At 36.8% G+C, this 17,485-nt stretch overlaps 1 protein-coding gene across 1 annotated transcript; it reads left to right on the forward strand.

Moving 5' to 3' along the window:
• Window positions 1–15,775: 15,775 nt before the first annotated feature.
• LOC131641049 (uncharacterized) lies at window positions 15,776–17,115 on the forward strand. Its single transcript, XM_058911374.1, has 3 exons — window positions 15,776–15,997; window positions 16,091–16,636; window positions 16,747–17,115. The coding sequence occupies exons 1-3, from the start codon at window positions 15,776–15,778 to the stop codon at window positions 17,113–17,115; spliced, it is 1,137 nt and encodes a 378-aa protein (XP_058767357.1).
• Window positions 17,116–17,485: the final 370 nt, after the last annotated feature.

The raw sequence follows: 17,485 nt of genomic DNA on the forward strand, positions 1-17,485 counted from the left end.
CCCAGCTAATCCAACATCCCACAACGCGCAGACGCAGCGTGCACCCTCACAGGCCTCACCATACAGGATCGAAGCTAAGTTTTTTTCTATTTTTTTATTATTTAATTTTTTTTAGTTTTAAATTGCATAAATGCTTTTATTTATTTCTTTATTTTATTTTTATTGTTATAATTGTTTTCATTTAAATTATTTTTTATAATAAATTTAATTATTTCTTTTTTATCGAAAACTCGATTTTTTTTCATAATAATTTTTTATATATATATTTAAGAATTCAATTTAGATTTTCAAATATACTTTTAATCAATTAAATAATTAGGATTAATCCAATAATTATTTAATTGTTTATATCGAACCTTCGATTTTCTTTAACCCGTAATGATCATTAAAAATATTAAAATCATGTATTTTACATATTTTGTTCAATTAGGGTTCGTAGATGTTTAGTCAATTAGGGTTTGTTGATCTATAATGCACTAACCATTTCTCTTCTTCATGCCTAATTTTCAGGGTTACCCAGGATCCATCAGCCACGCGCCACACCAGATCAAAAAGCTAAGTTTCTAATTTTAACCCTATATATAATTATTAGATTTTTGTTTTGGTTTATCTATTTAATCGAAATTTCGATTTCGTTAACCTTTTAGGGTTTGTTTAACATCATCTTATTTTTATTTTCCCTTTGGGTTAGAATAGGGTTTGTGTCAATAGTCAGTGAATCTGTAATACACTAACATTTCTCTTCTTGGTGCCTAATTTTCAGGGTTAACCAGATCGGTTAAAGCTCAAACTTTGTGGTAACCCTAAACTTATCATCTACTTAATTATTTCTTTTTTTGTGGTTTTCCCACAAACCTTTTTGCCTTATTATGTAACTGCTCAGAGGTTGTAATAGTAATTAGGGTTTAATTTTGCTGCTTTATTTTCTGTATTATTACTCCGTGGTTAGTAATTCTAGGGAGTGCAACCCTGAACCGAATAAGAATAATTAATTTATAAGATAATATATCTGAATTAATCACGTGATTGTGCACCCACACACCTTTTATGGTAACCCCTCTTGTTGCCTGTTGCCTGTTGCCTTGTTATTTGCTGCCTTGTTTATTACAGAATAGTCAAGTCCCTCGGATACGAGGATGCCTCAGCAAATGTTGCCCTCATTTCATTCTCATCACTAAAGATCATAAGTCCCTTCGATGCTGCCTTCAGTTATATGATCTCGTCCCTCGAGGTTGCCTACAATGTGATATGATAGTCCCTTTCGATTGCTGAGGTGTCCTCATTGGTTGCCTAAAATGACTATTTCGTCTACCCTTAGACTACCTGCCCTCTTTATGGCAGGGACAGTCTTATGGCGAACGACAACTTCGATGACCCTTCAACCTCCAATAAAAGGACTTCCTACCCTCTCATGGTATGGATAGCCCTGAAAGGCTAAAAGAACTTTTTTAACTTTAATGGTAATTACCTCCTAATTGCTTGCTCTGGTTTAAATCAGTTTTACCCTTTTATCAAAAACCATCAAAAAGGCTACGCTTATTTACAAGCTAAAGTCCTTATTCAAATCTTTTTCTTTATTCACCGCAAACATTTTCAAACACTTCAAAGTGAGCTAAGCAATTAAGAGCCCATGGAAAACCATGGATGCAAAGGGTGCCTTAAACCTTCCCTTTGTATAAATTACCCCCCGAACTCAAAATCTTTTTAAAAGGTCTTTTTCTGTTCTTTTAGCCTTTCTATTAAATTGGATAAAATAAAAGTCGGTGGCGACTCTTGCTTACCGCGATATTTCTTTTAAAGTCAGTTCACCGTATTACAGAACTGGCGACTCTGCTGGAGACTTCTTAAAAGAGGGGTTACCTTAAAGTTTAGGATCACTTTAATTTTTTGATTTGCTTGATTTATATTCAAAAGGCTGTTTTGGGTATTCTATTGTGTGAAAGATCCTACACCCGGATCTAGTGTACCTTAGGTATGTGGAAAGAGACCAGGGAGGTTGTACGACATGTATCGTTATGGTTGAACTGGTGGCCACCATTAGTGCGACACTTTGGTTTGTCCCGATGGCCCTTGAATCTGATCGAGGAGACGTTTGGCTACCGCGTGGTGTCATTAAGCACTAATTCGCCCGTAGAACCTTAGTTGAACTTGACTTTGGCTTATAAGAAGTAGCGAGATGGCTGGCTTTGGATTCCTGACTGAAGCCGGTTGATACTCGATGCTACACTCATTGAGATTGGACTCTAGGGATGCTTTTGGCTGGCCGATCGAGTTCCATGTTGAGACAATGCCCGCGAGAAAGATCAAGGATATGAGCACCATAGAACCCGGTTACTCTTCTAGGACAGGTTGAACCAACTAGACGTCAGTGGGGAGGGTACTTACCTACGAACTTCAAGCAAGCCTCTAAACCTAAGGACACTTGTGTGACTTGCTTGTGTGTGCTACTAACCCTTTGGTTTCCTTGCAGGTTTTATTGTGGGACTCACTCGCCCTTATTACCTTATGCTTTGCTTACTACATTACATCTGCATGACATCATGACATTGCATGTTAACTAACCCTTTCAAGGATCTTAGGAATTTAGGGCGCACGGTTTCAGGTGCTCTTATCAAGGACTGAACTCTCACCTAGGGGCAAGAGGATTTACTTTCCTCTAGCCACACGTCTTCCAATTCAAAGACACAATACCTATCAAGGGGCAAGAGGATTTATTTTCCTCTAGCCATATGCTTTCAAATTCAAAAGTACAAGTATCCCGCATCAGAGGCGATGACCCACTGGATATGGTGAGCTTGATTCTCGAAGAAGGACGTTCAAAGACGAAAGACGAAGTTCTTCAACAAAGATGCGACTACATTTAAATGTTGCTAACTAAATTTCTAAAGATCCTTGAAAGTATTGCATCTGCATGCATAACATCAGATAACAGGTTCCCTATGATGGGTTTCTCATTTTTCCTCGCTGTTTATTTCAGCATCATGAATCTCGAACAATCAGTTAAGGATCTCCAGGCTCAAAATGCTGAGTTCTAAGCTTTGATTCTGAATTTGTCTAAGGGGAAAGAAGAGCTGAAGACCATCCTTACCAAGAAGAAGAAGGGCAAGAAGACTCTGGGGAAAAGGCTTAGAAGACCGATCTTGCAACTCAGGGAAGCCAAAGTCTCTAAAGACAGTGACGATCATGAACAAGATGATGATGCTAGTATCAAAACTGATGCAAAAAGTAACCACGATTCTTCCAAGCCCTCTGAGGAAGAAGAGGACTACCACCATGAGGATGAACATCCTGATGACAAATACAAGTTGCTGGAAGAACGTATGAAAGCCATGGAAATTCAGAAGGTACCTGGGCTGGATTTTGAAGAGCTAGGACTCATCTCTGGAGTTGTTATCCCTCCCAAGTTCAAGACTCCTACCTTTCCCAAGTATGATGGAGTTTCCTATCCCAAGTTGCATTTGAAATCGTATGTGAGGAATATTCAACCTCATACTGCTGACAAGAAGTTGTGGATCCACTTCTTCCAAGAGAGCTTGTCTGGAACTCAACTCGAGTGGTACTATCAACTGGACGGTGCAAACATTCATAATTGGGAAGATCTGGCTGTCGCTTTCTACAACCAATACCGGTACAATGCTGATCTCGCACCAACTCGTACACAATTACAAGGCATGTCCATGGGACCTAATGAAAGCTTCAAAGAGTATGCTAAAAAATGGAGAGACCTGGTTGGCAGAGTTCAACCTCCCTTAGCTGACAGGGAGTTGGTAGATATGTTTATGAGTACACTGACTGGTCCATTCTATAGTCATTTGCTGGGAAGTTCATCGACTGGATTCACTGAACTTATACTGATTGGGGAACATCCTCAGGTGTCACAAAAAAGCCATTTAATGGGAGGACTGAATCCGACACTGTTGGGGAAATCCTGGTCTCTAATCAAGCATCGATACAACAACAAAAAAACCAACGTAAACAAGGCGCGTCCAAAAGACAATTCACAAAGATCAACATGTCTTTGACTCAAGCGCTACAACACTTGTTGAAAGCAGAGCTACTTACACAAATAGCTTATCATCCAAATCCCAACACTTCCTCCCCTTGCTATAATCCCAACGCGAGGTGTGCATATCACTCCAATAGTCCTGGACATGAAACTGACAATTGCTGGACATTGAAGAATAAGATTCAAGACATGATCGATGCCGGGGAAATCAAGTTTGACCCTCCTGCAACTCCTAGCGTGATCACTACTCCAATGCCCAATCACAACAAGATTACTAATGCTGTGGATGGCTAGACGGACGGACTTTTGGATCATTAGATTTACTTTCATTTGCAATTTCTCTTCTGTTTGTTTAAACGTTTGACTTATGATAGACATTATCTGTTTCAATAATCATCATTAGTGCATTGCATATGTTTGTCTTGAATAAATTATTTCGCTATCACTCATTTTAAATTGTCTCCTTATTTGGCATATGTTTTGTGATATTTAACTCCTTCTAAGCTGTAAGCCTTTAGAGGGAGGATGACGAAAACGATACCGCAACCTCATACGGTGATGCTTTTGAACGGACTATGTCGACGATGTACAGGCATTGTTTCAATTCCTAAACAGTGGAGATATAAGGATGTTAATCCCTCGTAAACCCTTTCGAGCCTAAGGAGTAGAAGTTTTCTTTCATATGCAATTTAAAACCCTTAATCAGAACCTGGGGCAGGGTAGTTACTCAGTTAACTTAATCACACTAGTTGTTGTCTACACAAATAACGATGGGTTACCGCAACCATTAAGTCAGGAAATCAATATCCACCAAAAAAAAAGAAAAAAACTGTTAAGTCAAAACCTGTGAAGGAGACTTATCAAAAAGTGAAACATCCCGCTGACTGTAATCTCGAAGTAAACAGCTCAGGCAAAAGTTAGGGATAACAAAGTCAAAAAAGAGGTCACTACAAATCTTCGACTAGAGAAAAAGAATTACAAAAAAGGATGACTACTTGTGCAATAAACTCCCGGTGCTCTAACCATCATCAAATGTCAATGTTATGACTTCAAGACCTGCTAGAACTCAAATGCAAAGTTAATTGAGCATAGGATCGAAGAACATCACGAAGATTGGGATGGGTACAAATAAACTTTGAGCCATTATCCTTTGTTTCTTAACCCGTGAGCCAAGCCACGTTACAACCCTTGAAAGTCCTAACTGAAGCATGGTTAATTCGAAAGCATACTGTCACAAAAAAGGGTATCCTGACTCCTTAAGGTTTACCAAAAATGTTGAGTTGATATTTCGTTTTTTACAAACATCACGTTTTCACAAATATCACGCTTTTATATCTTTTTTTTAATGTTTTTCAAAAACTCAAGACATACATATGCATTGTATCTCATGAATCCATTATTATACATATTATGCTACATAATTTCAAATGTTAGCATCAGAAAGAATTTGCACAAGGGTACGACTAATGACTAAAAGTCATCCCAAAATACGAAATCACTTTAGCAACATTTACTATGCCTGACTCAATGAATACAAGGGGCAGGACATGCTTTGTCCAATCAATCTGGGGCAATCAGGTCAAGATTCAAAGAATCTCTCAGGAAGCCGAATAATCAAGGGCATGCACCCAAGTGGGTCTGAAGCTACCTCTCGATCAGTCAGGGGAATCATCCTCAGTTTATGATTACTAGGGGCAGGTCACCCATAGTATATATCTCAGAAAGTCCTCACAAAGCAAAGCTATGCAAGGCATATTCAAAACTTCGATTAATACTCACGGGTGTGTCCCAATCAGTACGAGTCCAAGAACGGCAGTTACTATAGTCACTGGGGGCAATGTTCAAAGCATCCACGCTTCCCCACAGCGCCAGCTTCACACGGGCATATCCCCACAGAGTAGTCCTCAAAAAGTTATCTTCAAATAATCACCGTAAAGGTTGGCACTCACAATTGAGTTGAGTCATATGCAACATCGGAGATTATATTCATCTCTCTTATCCCCAATCAGGGTACATCAAGATCAATCACTCAAATGGCTCTCATCCCCGAGCAGAAAACATAAATCCCCAACTGAGTATCCTCGAGCATGAAGCAGGAGTTCTTACTAAAACATAAGACTTTTACTCTGTATTCTCCATAACAGTCAGGGATTTATTTTTCCCCGCCAGGCTATTATACGGTCTACTAACATCATTCACAACATGTTGCATACATACATCATTCATAATCAATCATTACATAAATACATACCATGCATCATGGCATTACATGCTGCTAACTTTGTTTTTCAGGTAAGTTCCCAAGCGGACGAATATCATCAACAAATCAATCTCTGTCAGATATACATTCTGGAAAGCATATCCCTCCAGACATTCTGAAGACACCTACATTAGATATACATTCCGGAAGCTCGAACCCCGGACATTCTGAAAATTTTTCAATCAGATGAACATTCTGGAAGCGTGACCTCCAGACTTCTGAAACCTTCCAATCAGATGAACATTCTGGAAGCGTGACCCCCAGACTTCTGAAACATTCCAATCAGATATACATTTCGGAAGCTCGAACCCCGGACATTCTGAAAGTTCCAATCAGATGAACATTCTGGAAGCGTGACCCCCAGACTTCTGAAACATTCCAATCAGATATACATTCCGGAAGCTCGAACCCCAGACATTCTAAAAGTTCCAATCAGATGAACATTCTGGAAGCATGACCCCCAGACTTCTGAAACATTATTATCAGATATACATTCCGGAAGCTCGAATCTTGGACATTCTGAAACTTCCTATCAGGGGCATATTTTGACTTGTGAGAATTATCTCTTTCGGATGGCATCTTTAAGCCCATCTCACAAATCCTTCTCATCATGTTAGTCCCCTGGCAGTAGTCGAAAACCTTCCAAGATCTAATTCAGTTGCTACGAATGGTGCTGACACGATCAACATTCAAAGATCTAATTCTATCATCACGAACGGTGTAGACACGATCATACTTCCAAGATCTAATTTAGTTACTACGAATGGTGCAGGCACAATCAACATTCAAAGATCTAATTCTATCATCACGAACGGTGTAGACACGATCATACTTCCAAGATCTAATTCAGTTACTACGAACGGTGCTGACACGATCAACACTCGAAGATCTAATTCTATCATCACCAACATTATCTTTTTCATGACATCTAATTTAGTCATTCTTAGATTCATGACATCTAATTTTGTCCTTCTTATATATATGTGTGTGTGTGTGTGTATGTGTTTTGTGAGGATTATTATAATGATGATTTGATGCAAAGGATTTTGTTTGTGAATATGATATTGTGATGAGTATATGAATGACGATGCATTTGGCTAGTTGTGGTCATGTCTTATCATGTTGTTACGCATCGTGCATTCATGGTATAAGAAGGACAGATTTCCAATGATTTTAGGGCCGATGCCTAGTGATGTTAGGACTGATGTCCAATGGTTGCCTTAATCCCATTGTGTGGATTGAGTGCGTTTTGTGATGTGCTTCGGTTCTAAGCGGGAATAGATCCTATGTTGGGGATCTTTGGAGGTAGATGATTATGTCATAAGTGATGATGAATTGGTACCACATGCATTGAGTATGTGAGTCGGTCTCATTGCATTTCATTATTGTTGTTAATTTGATAAATAAGTTGTGTGATTGATGTGTAAATTTCATGATGATTGTTTGGAATGGTGAGGATGTGTTAGATGTGGAATGTATGACTATGCATGATCATATTACTATATGCTTAATATTATACATTCTTTTATATTGTTGAGATATCTCACATCTTCTGTTTGAATGTTGCCTCCACATGGGTAACGTGCAGTTAATCAGGATTAGTCTGCTAGCTTAGTAGCTTGGGTGATGTTGCTCTTCGTCTTTATTTTGAGTTTGGCATCCTTGCCCTGATACGTAACACCATGGGGAGATGAATGCTTAGTTGTTTTGTTATTGGATAAATTTTTTGAGTCGTAGGAACTCCTAGTTATCTGAATAACTAATATTGTTTTAATATTGCTTTGTTGAGTGCAAAATTGTGTTGAGAAATATTTACGATTTTTTTCCGCTATGTAATAAAAGTTTAAAACTATGTGTTGATGTTTTGGTTCATCCATATATGTGTTATGTATCTTTCTAAATGATTTAACATGTATTTATATGTTTGAAAATGTGGCTTCCTAATCACATTTGTAATAATATTTTGAAAAATATACTCTAATTTTATATTAATAATTGTCCAGGAAATTAGGGTGTTACATCGTACAGTAATAAATAATTTCCCACTATATTTGAAGTTATTTTTATAGGTTATAAAATATTTTTAGCTTCCCGTAGGGTTAAACAGCGTGTTAAATGGCCACCGGAGTAAAAAGTTATCAATTTTCAAAGTTTTAACAAAACTACAAACACCGAAGTAATACACCGATGCTACAAAAACTCATTACACAAAAATTAAGTTTATTTCCAAAACGTGAAACCATTTTTATTTAAAAGAATATCGCGCTAGCTTTCTAACGCTTCAAACGGGGACCAAAACAGAGTTATGGTTTCAAAGTTATGAATTTTAGAAATTTGTGATTTTTCAATCCACTTCCAAGGTAACCGGTTACCTTATCGGTAACCGGTTACACCCCGCCAGAATGCCTAGAAACGCCATTTTTTAAGCTGTAACCGGTTACCCTATTGTGGTAGCTGATGCAACTGGATAAATCAAAATAATAAAGTCGCCATTGAATATTTATTTATCCCACTATAAGGGAAAGGAAAACATTGAAGAAAACCTATAAGGGAAAAAAACAAGGCCTTACGACCAAGAGAGAGGGTAAGGGAGTCGCTTAAGCAAAGGAAGGTATTAACACCCCTTACGACCATCATACCCGACATGATCTACTCTTGTTGTCTAATTAAAGGGAGTGAAACTAAAAGTCTAAAGCTTAATGCTAAAAGGGAATGCATGTAAAAGAAAATATGGGGAGAAGAAGAATAGTTTACAAAGTTGTGCTCGTTTAGGCTCCGCGGCCTAATGCTTAGTATCCCTTTTAAGGAATCAGAGCATCGTAGTTCAGCTCAAAAGTTTTGATTTGTGTGTGTTTTTTAATGAACAATGTCAATTTCACATTCTACTGCAGCTCGACCTTTGGAGACGCATGTAATTGTCGTAGAAAGGAATTGACATGTTCTTAAAGGCAAAAGAAAATTTAATTGATTGGTGTTTTAAGATGAATGCAAAAGAGAAAGACTAAACAAAAGGGGATCTCAATCCTACTTGTTATCATACTTGTGGATCTAAAATTGGAATAAGAGGGAGATCAACCTAATGTTGTCATGCATGGATAAATATCCTAAGGTCTATTTTGGGGGGCAATTAGAAGTAAAGCTTAAGCCAATTAGAAGTAAAATTAGGAGGGCAAATTTTGGGGTGCAACAGTAAGCGGTTACCATTGTACCAAAGCCAAAAAAATTCATATTTTTATGCTACAAAACTCAATCTGATTCACCCCAAAACCCCAAATTTGCACCTAAAAATCATATTTCAAATTTCCAACAATTACATACATATCATACTATATTTCTACACACTTTACACAAACAAATGCATCAATTCAACCACAAATGTGTCAACAATTCATCACTTATGTTCACATACAAGAACAACATTCTCATGGATAAATTCATACAACCAAAGTAATCGAAATCCCACATACAAACCATTATATAATCCCTTATAAAGTCGGAACTAGGTTTTCCTTGACAATGGATTTTCTACTGTTCCCTTGATCCCTATGTTTCCCTCTCCTATTCTCTATTTCTCTTTTTTACGTACTAGTATCCTCCTTTTCCAATTCCCTATTCCTCTTAATATATTATTATAAATCTAATTTCTAATTTATCCCAACTTATTTAAATAAATCAAATAGTATCCCAATTAAATAAATAATAATAAATAAATATTTATTTAATCCTATTACTACTATTATTATTAAATATAGTTAAAATTCTAATTTAAATACCAATATTACCAATACCTTTCCACCACTTTCTGACATCCCTGACACCTTGAAGATGCATCATTGTCTAATGATTGATTTGGGTCTTACGTGCAAGGTACCAAATCTAGCTTATGCTTTGTCTGCATGATCAAGTTTTGTATGGCGTAATGATCCATTTTTATGGATATGTTACGCGTTTGAGGATGCAATTCTTTATGCAATGATGATTACTATATATGGAGTGCCACTTATAATTAGGCTCTAGTGGAGAGTAGGAACAACCTTATTGGGGCCCATTTCTTACAGTCCTGAGATACCATCATGTATTGATAAGTAACCCTGTTGAGTATGACCATAATTGTGGGTTATTGCTTTTAAATGGATAGGCGATAAAGGCGTAATAAAAAGGATTTTTTGTGAATCCATGCTCCAACCCGGGAGGGGTTTAAACCACATCATCACAGCTCCGGTCAGGGTTAGTGCGAAGTGCTTGCATTTCACCACCCCTTGGGAATTATAGTAATCTAGCCTGTTGTCTACATGTTCAACATGTTCGTCTGGATCGCTAGTTCTATCTTAGCTCTAGAAATTTAGAGGCTTTTCCAAAGAATACGTGACCCTACTATCGAGGATGCAGATGGGACTACTACAAAAAGCGCTTCTAACGTCAAACACGAAATGCAGTTTTTTCGACAAATGAATCGAGGTAACGAAGGGCGTCATGAAAAGTAATGACTTTTTTATCTCAGTTTATCATAAAAACTGAGGGGTTATTAGTTTTTTGTTAATAAAACTCGTTTTAGTATTTACAAAGAATATTACATTAATAGTCCATGAAGATCATATGTTGTATCTTCAATTCCTTGATATTCTGGGCAAGATCAAATGTTGGGAACCTCTTTTCTTAAAACAAAACAAAAGGATTTGTTAAAGGATATTCTCTATGGACCTTACATGAATTTATTTCTAGTGAAAAAAATGGGTAAGATAATTAATATCAATAATAAAAAATATTTTCGATATAAATAAAAATTTAATAGAAAAAACATTGAATCCAATTGATTTTTGGCTCTTGCAATCCATCAAAGAGAACTTTTCCAAGTTTTCTTATGTTTCAAGCACTTCATATGTTTAATTTAGATTTCCAATATCGTAAGAGAACTTATATAATGGACATCCTTAGGTTTCACGCGGATCACTAATGGTGGATTCGTAAGAGTTGATAACCTTTATATGGACGATAAAGATTTGCTTAAGGCCGTTGAATGAAAATAGTGAAAGAAACACTTAACTATCATCTCGGTTTTTAAAATAATCGAGGGGTTAAAGTAAAATAAATTAGTTTTTCCAAAAATGGTTACATCACTTAGCCAGAATATTAAAAATACATTGTATGAAATAAATCTTTGCAGAATATTAGATTGTTTACCCATAATATTAAAATTACAGCATGAGCAAGTTGCATACAATATTTGTTGCATACAATGTATTTTTAATATTTTTGGTAAACAACGTAACCATTTTTGAAAGAAAAAAATTATTTTACTCTAACCCCTCAGTTTTAAAACAAAACCGAAGTGTCATATTGGTCCTTTAACTCTTCAAAATGTGTCATTTTAGTCCTTTTTGTCATATTAGCGACGGATTTAGCGACGGATTTTTGAGTTTTTCTGTCGCTAATGTGACAAAAAGGACTAAAATGACACATTTTGAAGAGTTAAGGGACCAAGATGACACTTTTTGAAGTTAAGGGACCAAAATGAACCCCAAGGTTAACATAAGGGACCAAAAAGGGTATTTTGCCTTTTTTTAAAAAATGGTTACATTGTTTACCCATAATATAAAAGATACATTGTATGCAACAAATCTTCACAGAATATCAAGATTGTTTATCTAAAATATCAAAAATATAGCATGTCCTGGTCCCATACAAGGTGGTAGAGATCTCTCTTGAATGTCGGACATGTCTTCGCCAAGACTGATTGTTGATGTTGTGATTATCACTGCTTTCACTAACTTATACAATTTGCATGCTTGGAATGCATCCAACTTCTAATCAGGTGTTTGTTCCAAAAATTGGAAAATATTTTTTCAGCACTTGCAATCCATCAGTAAATACTTTTAGGAATATATCATAGTTGTTCAAAATCTTAAATAATAACAACAACAACAATTCTACAGATATCATTAGATGGCAAGAAACTGGGGAGAAAATTCTACATCAAAAGGCTAAAGTAGAATGGATCAAACTTGGTGATGGCAATAACCAATTTTTTCTTGCTATACTTTAAAAGCCAAAAATTGCTCCAAGAGACTGATGAAGGTGTGTAAGGAAGATGGCACTGAGCTAATCACCAATGGTGATATAGAAGAGGAGCTATTGAACTACTATGGGAAACGTATGGGCAGAGATGATAGAAGCCTTCAACAGGTGAACATCAATGTCATGAGGAATGGTAGTCAACTTACTGTTGTAGTAACCTGCCCTAAAAATAAAATTTAGAGTCGCCACCTATTCTACTAGGGCGAATAGGAAACCCTACGCAGTATAAAGATATGGGTAAGATTATTATAATCAGGTCGAGGGAAGGTGTTAGGCACCCTCAACCCTTTCCTAAGGTTTTATGTTCAAAGTAAAGGTTTATGGCTAAATGTTAAGATTTAATAGCTAAGGAAATGAATAGGGGAAAAAGTGAGATTTGAACTGAATTTAGGTTTTGAGGAAGGGGACTCGCCTTGTTACCAAGTGCCTACGTATCTCCTTAGGGAGAATCATAGCCAATGTAGTTCGGGCACAGGGTTGTATGCCTTTGAATTTGATTTGATATAGTTTGAAGGCTTTTTGAATGGCCTATCGCAGTTGTTGAAATACGAAGTTCGCAAGGTATTTTGAATTACCTTATCGTAGTTTTGAACATCGTAGTGTTGAAGAGATGAATTTTGTAGTTCCGTGGTTTAGTGTGTTTTAAGATTTGGGCGTACAACCCTGATTTGGATATGTTACCGTTAGGTGCGATGATCAATAGATTTGATCATTATAGTTAACGGATTAAGAATGTATTGCTGGTTATTCTGATCGATAGATTCGATCATCACAAGCAGCAAATAAAGTGTATTTTATATTTTGTAATCAAATTATGGGTTTTATTATTTTATCTCTCGTCATTGCGACTAATAGATTTAGTCGGGTCGAGGAGAGAATTAAACCAGAATTAGTTAAATTTATATTAACAAATAAATTAATAAATGAATTAATTAGATTAAATTTATTTCTCGCCAATGCGACTCATAGATATAGTCGGATCAAGGAGAAAATTGTATTAATCAATTAAATAAGAATTAATGTTTTTTTGCCAAATGGTAGTGGGATTGGGCAAACCCTAACACCTTGATAACCTTTCTAGGGTTTCTGTTATATTTATAGTTAAGGTTGATTAAAATAATTAAATCGGGTAATCGAAATAATCGGAGAATATAGTTCCTAAAACCTAATATAACCCTAATCCTAATTTTAATCCTAATTAAATAAACCCATTAACTTAAACATTAATCAATATTTAACTAAAGAAAGTAAATAAAAATATTAAATAAAACCTGGTTTTTAATTTTGTGTGGTGAGCTTTTGAAGGTGCATGGTACACCTCCAGTTTTTGTACATTAGATCTGGACGGAGGCATGATCCTGTGGCTGTTGGTGGAGAGTCCATCGTAAAGGTGAATGAAGTGTCTGCACAGGATTCCTTGTATAAAGGTTTTTTTTTGAAAAAATAGCAAGGGAGTGGGGATTGAACCCACGACCCCAGTGTTACCAAGCAAAGCTCCCAACCATTCCAGTCACCTGCGTTTGTTAATATTGCTATGCAATGAAAGAAATATATGATAAAAACTCTTGGATTTCAGAAATTCAAACCAAAATATATGCGTGGGGCCCAGGAGTCATTGACTGGTGAACCGGATCATGACACGCGCGCAGGGAAAAATTGAATTTGTTGACCATCCAATAGAAGCTCGCCGTGTGGTCACGTGTTCAAACCTGCAACTAAACCGCCACCGGAACAGTGACGCTCCGTCTCCTTCTCCGACGAGTCACGTGGCCGCGCCTGAAAAATCAACCAAACACAAAACAAAAACTATCCAGATCTACTATATGGGACCTTACGAATCTAATGGTGATGTTAGTTTCTCTTAAAAAGGCTTGTATCTAGGGTTTTGACACTTCATTGACTCGGTGCCCTAACCATGGCAGAACTTCACACCTGCATCAAACCTTATAAAAGATGGGTCTAATCATCTCTAAACATTGTTATGAACAGGAATATGTGAACAAAAGCTGTTAAAAACCCGTGTACCAGAATTTTGAATCTAAAGTTTGAGAATAAACCAACAAGAGTCGTATGAGCTTTCTTCACGTCCTCCAACCTTTAGCACAGACTGAAGTCCGATCCTGGAGTCCTCAGGAGTGCGAGGGAACCCTTGTTCAATCTTTGAGCTTGCTGAAAGAAAAGTTATCTCGTGCCCTAGCTTCTTGTTGTTTTTTTTGTAGCGTGAAATTTTTGTCTCCTCCCCTACTTTCTCGTCCAAAAAAACCCTCTCTGGCTGCAACAATATCCTTTATATATATGGTAGAATTAGGGTTAAGTCTTGGGAAAGAATCATGAGAAAATTGATTGGAAAATTTGCATAAAAACTTTCTTTTTTTGGGTCTATCATATCTCTTTATCTCTCCATGAAATTCCCTTGATTTATTCTCAAAATATTTCTCCAAATTTGATTGTAATAAGATCTCATTCCAATCTTTAATTATTTTTATTATTTATTTAGTTTATATTGACTTTTATGAATAAAAATCCAATATAATAAAAAATAAATAAGTAAAAAGAGAAGAGTAGAATTATGGGCTTCTAGTGCACTCATGACCATGTTTTAGAAACTCAAACCTAGACCCATTAACTCAATAGTCAAGTATTGGCCTCTTTACATTAGGTGCATTTTCTCAAAATCGCCCAACTTCTAAGCCTTGTATCTCCTTCCATTTTAATCATATGAATGCACTCTAGGACTTTTTAGGAAGCTCAAAGAGTCCTCTAAAACCTCCTTTTGGTTTCACCTCAATTGGAGCTTCCATGTTCAAGTTATGAGCTTTGACCCAAAAGGTATTTTTTGTTGACTTTTTGGAGGACCTATAATCTCTTGTACCATATCTCCCAAATGATGCATTTCTGGCATTGGCTTGTGAGAGACAAAGTTGCAGAGAATCAAATTTCCTTCAAGATAGACTTTGGTTGGGAGATTTCTGATGCTCCATGTGAAATTTATGACCAGTCAAAGTTGAGTTGACTTTCTCCTTTAAAAAACCCTAATTTGAACCTTTTCTTCGTTCATTTCCGAGTTTTTATTAGTGGATCATGATCAACCTTTGATCAAATGATGAATGTCACTTCAAATACTTGATGTTGACCAAAAGTCAGGAGTTTGACTGTATTTTGACTATAGTTGACTTTTACGTCAGCATAGTCGATTATTGAGCATCTGAGCCATTAAGTGAGCAATCCCTGGAATTGAAGCTTGACTTTTGACATGGGTATGCTTTGATACATATGTGACACCTTGAGATCCATTTAAGGCCTCAGAGATTCAAAATTCTTTGATAAACTGCAAACCCTAATCTTGAGACCCTCGATTAGGAGATTGTTGCTTTGAGAAGAACCCTTGAGCCTTGAGCCCTTGAAAATGAAATGATATGGGCAAATTTTGGGGTATGACAACTGTTGAGAAAAGACAGACTCTAATTCAACCAATACAAGAAAAAGAAATATTTGATGCTCTGCATGATATTGGTGATACTAAGGCTCTAGGGATGGATGGCTACAATGCAAAAAATTTCAAGAGTTATTGGGACACTATGAAGCAGGATGTTATCAGTGCAGTCTGCTACTGGTTCAAGTACAACACTATGTCCAAAGGGTTCAATAGCACACTTGTGACTCTCCTCCCCAAAACATCTGAAGCTAAGTTCCTCAAGGATTATAGGCCTATAGCTTGTTGATCCATTGTTTATAAACTATACTCTAAGGTGTTAACAGCCAACCTTGCAAAGGTTATAGGATCTATAATTGGGCATAACCAAGCTGTGTTTATTCCTGGTCAACAAATACATAAGCATATCCTTCTAGCTTATGAGCTGATTAGAGGCTACACTAGGAAGCATGGCACTCTTAGATGCATGATTCAGCTCGATCTGCAGAAGGCATACGATATGCTCAATTGGAAATCTTTAGATACCATTCTTCATGAGATGGGGATCCCTAACCAATTTGTGAATTGGATTATGAATGGTGTTACCACTATCACTTACAGATACAACATTAATGGTGAGCACTCCAAGTTAATGAAAGCTGAGAGGGGCATAAGACAGGGAGATCCAATTTCACCCTTTCTCTTTGTGATTGTCATGGAGTACATGAGTAGACTACTTCATCAGATGCAACTAAATCCCAACTTCGATCACCATTTAAAATGTGAAAAGTTAGAGCTCACCCACCTAACTTTTGTTGATGATATCCTCCTCCTTGCTAGAGGAGATGTTGGATCTGTCACACTGATACACCAAACTCTGCAGGTATTCTCTGAGTCCACAGGCCTTATAGTGAATCCACTAAAATTCCATGTATATATGGGAGCTGTTGATGAGTCCACTAAACAGTAGATTATTACTATGACTGGTTTCAGAGAAGGGGGCTACCCTTTAGATATCTTGGGGTACCCTTAACTAGCAAGAAATTGACTGTTGCTCACTACCTTCCCCTTATTGATAAAATTCTGAGCAGAATCCAACACTGGAGTGCTAGATTACTTAGTCATGCAGGTAGGGTTCAATTGGTGAAAGTTGTAGGGTTTGCTATAGCCAACTATTGGCTTCAGTGTATCCCTATTCCTAAAGCTGTGCTTAAGAAGATTCATGTAGCTTGTAGGACTTTCATATGGACAAGTGGCATCTCCACCAACAGGAAAAGTCCTATTTCCTGGAAGAATATGTGTAAGCCTATGGTGAAAGGTGGTCTCTGTAACACCCCATTTTCTACCCAACATTTATATTAAGATCAGAGTGCCAAATTTCAAACAATCAAATGAGATGTCACATTCTCAACTCTCCACAAATTCAATAATTAAATTCGAAATAATTTGAATGTATATAATTAAATAATTAACTAAATACCGGGTGTTACAACTCTCCCCCACTTAGAATATTTTCGTCCTCGAAAATTTATCCGATACAACCATCATCAACTTCACCTCCATGTCCAACCATCCAACATAACAACCCATTAACACATCTCAAATCAATTACATATATATCGACAATTCCGGTACTTCTTCAACATAACCGTTACTAACTTGTTAACTATTCCAACGCCATTCGAAAGTGCGAACATCGACGCCATGCGGCGACACTCTTTACGGTATCTCC

This window comes from Vicia villosa, unplaced genomic scaffold, assembly GCF_029867415.1.
Source record: "Vicia villosa cultivar HV-30 ecotype Madison, WI unplaced genomic scaffold, Vvil1.0 ctg.003487F_1_1, whole genome shotgun sequence".
Classification (NCBI taxonomy): Eukaryota; Viridiplantae; Streptophyta; class Magnoliopsida; order Fabales; family Fabaceae; genus Vicia; species Vicia villosa.

Bases quoted from the DNA above. Each gene is read 5' to 3' on its own strand.
- LOC131641049 (XM_058911374.1), top strand. From the start codon at position 15,776: ATGACAACTGTTGAGAAAAGACAGACTCTAATTCAACCAATACAAGAA. The intron at 15,998-16,090 runs GTGACTCTCCTC...CTATACTCTAAG, and splicing joins AAGGGTTCAATAGCACACTT to GTGTTAACAGCCAACCTTGC. The intron at 16,637-16,746 runs GTATTCTCTGAG...GACTGGTTTCAG, and splicing joins TGATACACCAAACTCTGCAG to AGAAGGGGGCTACCCTTTAG.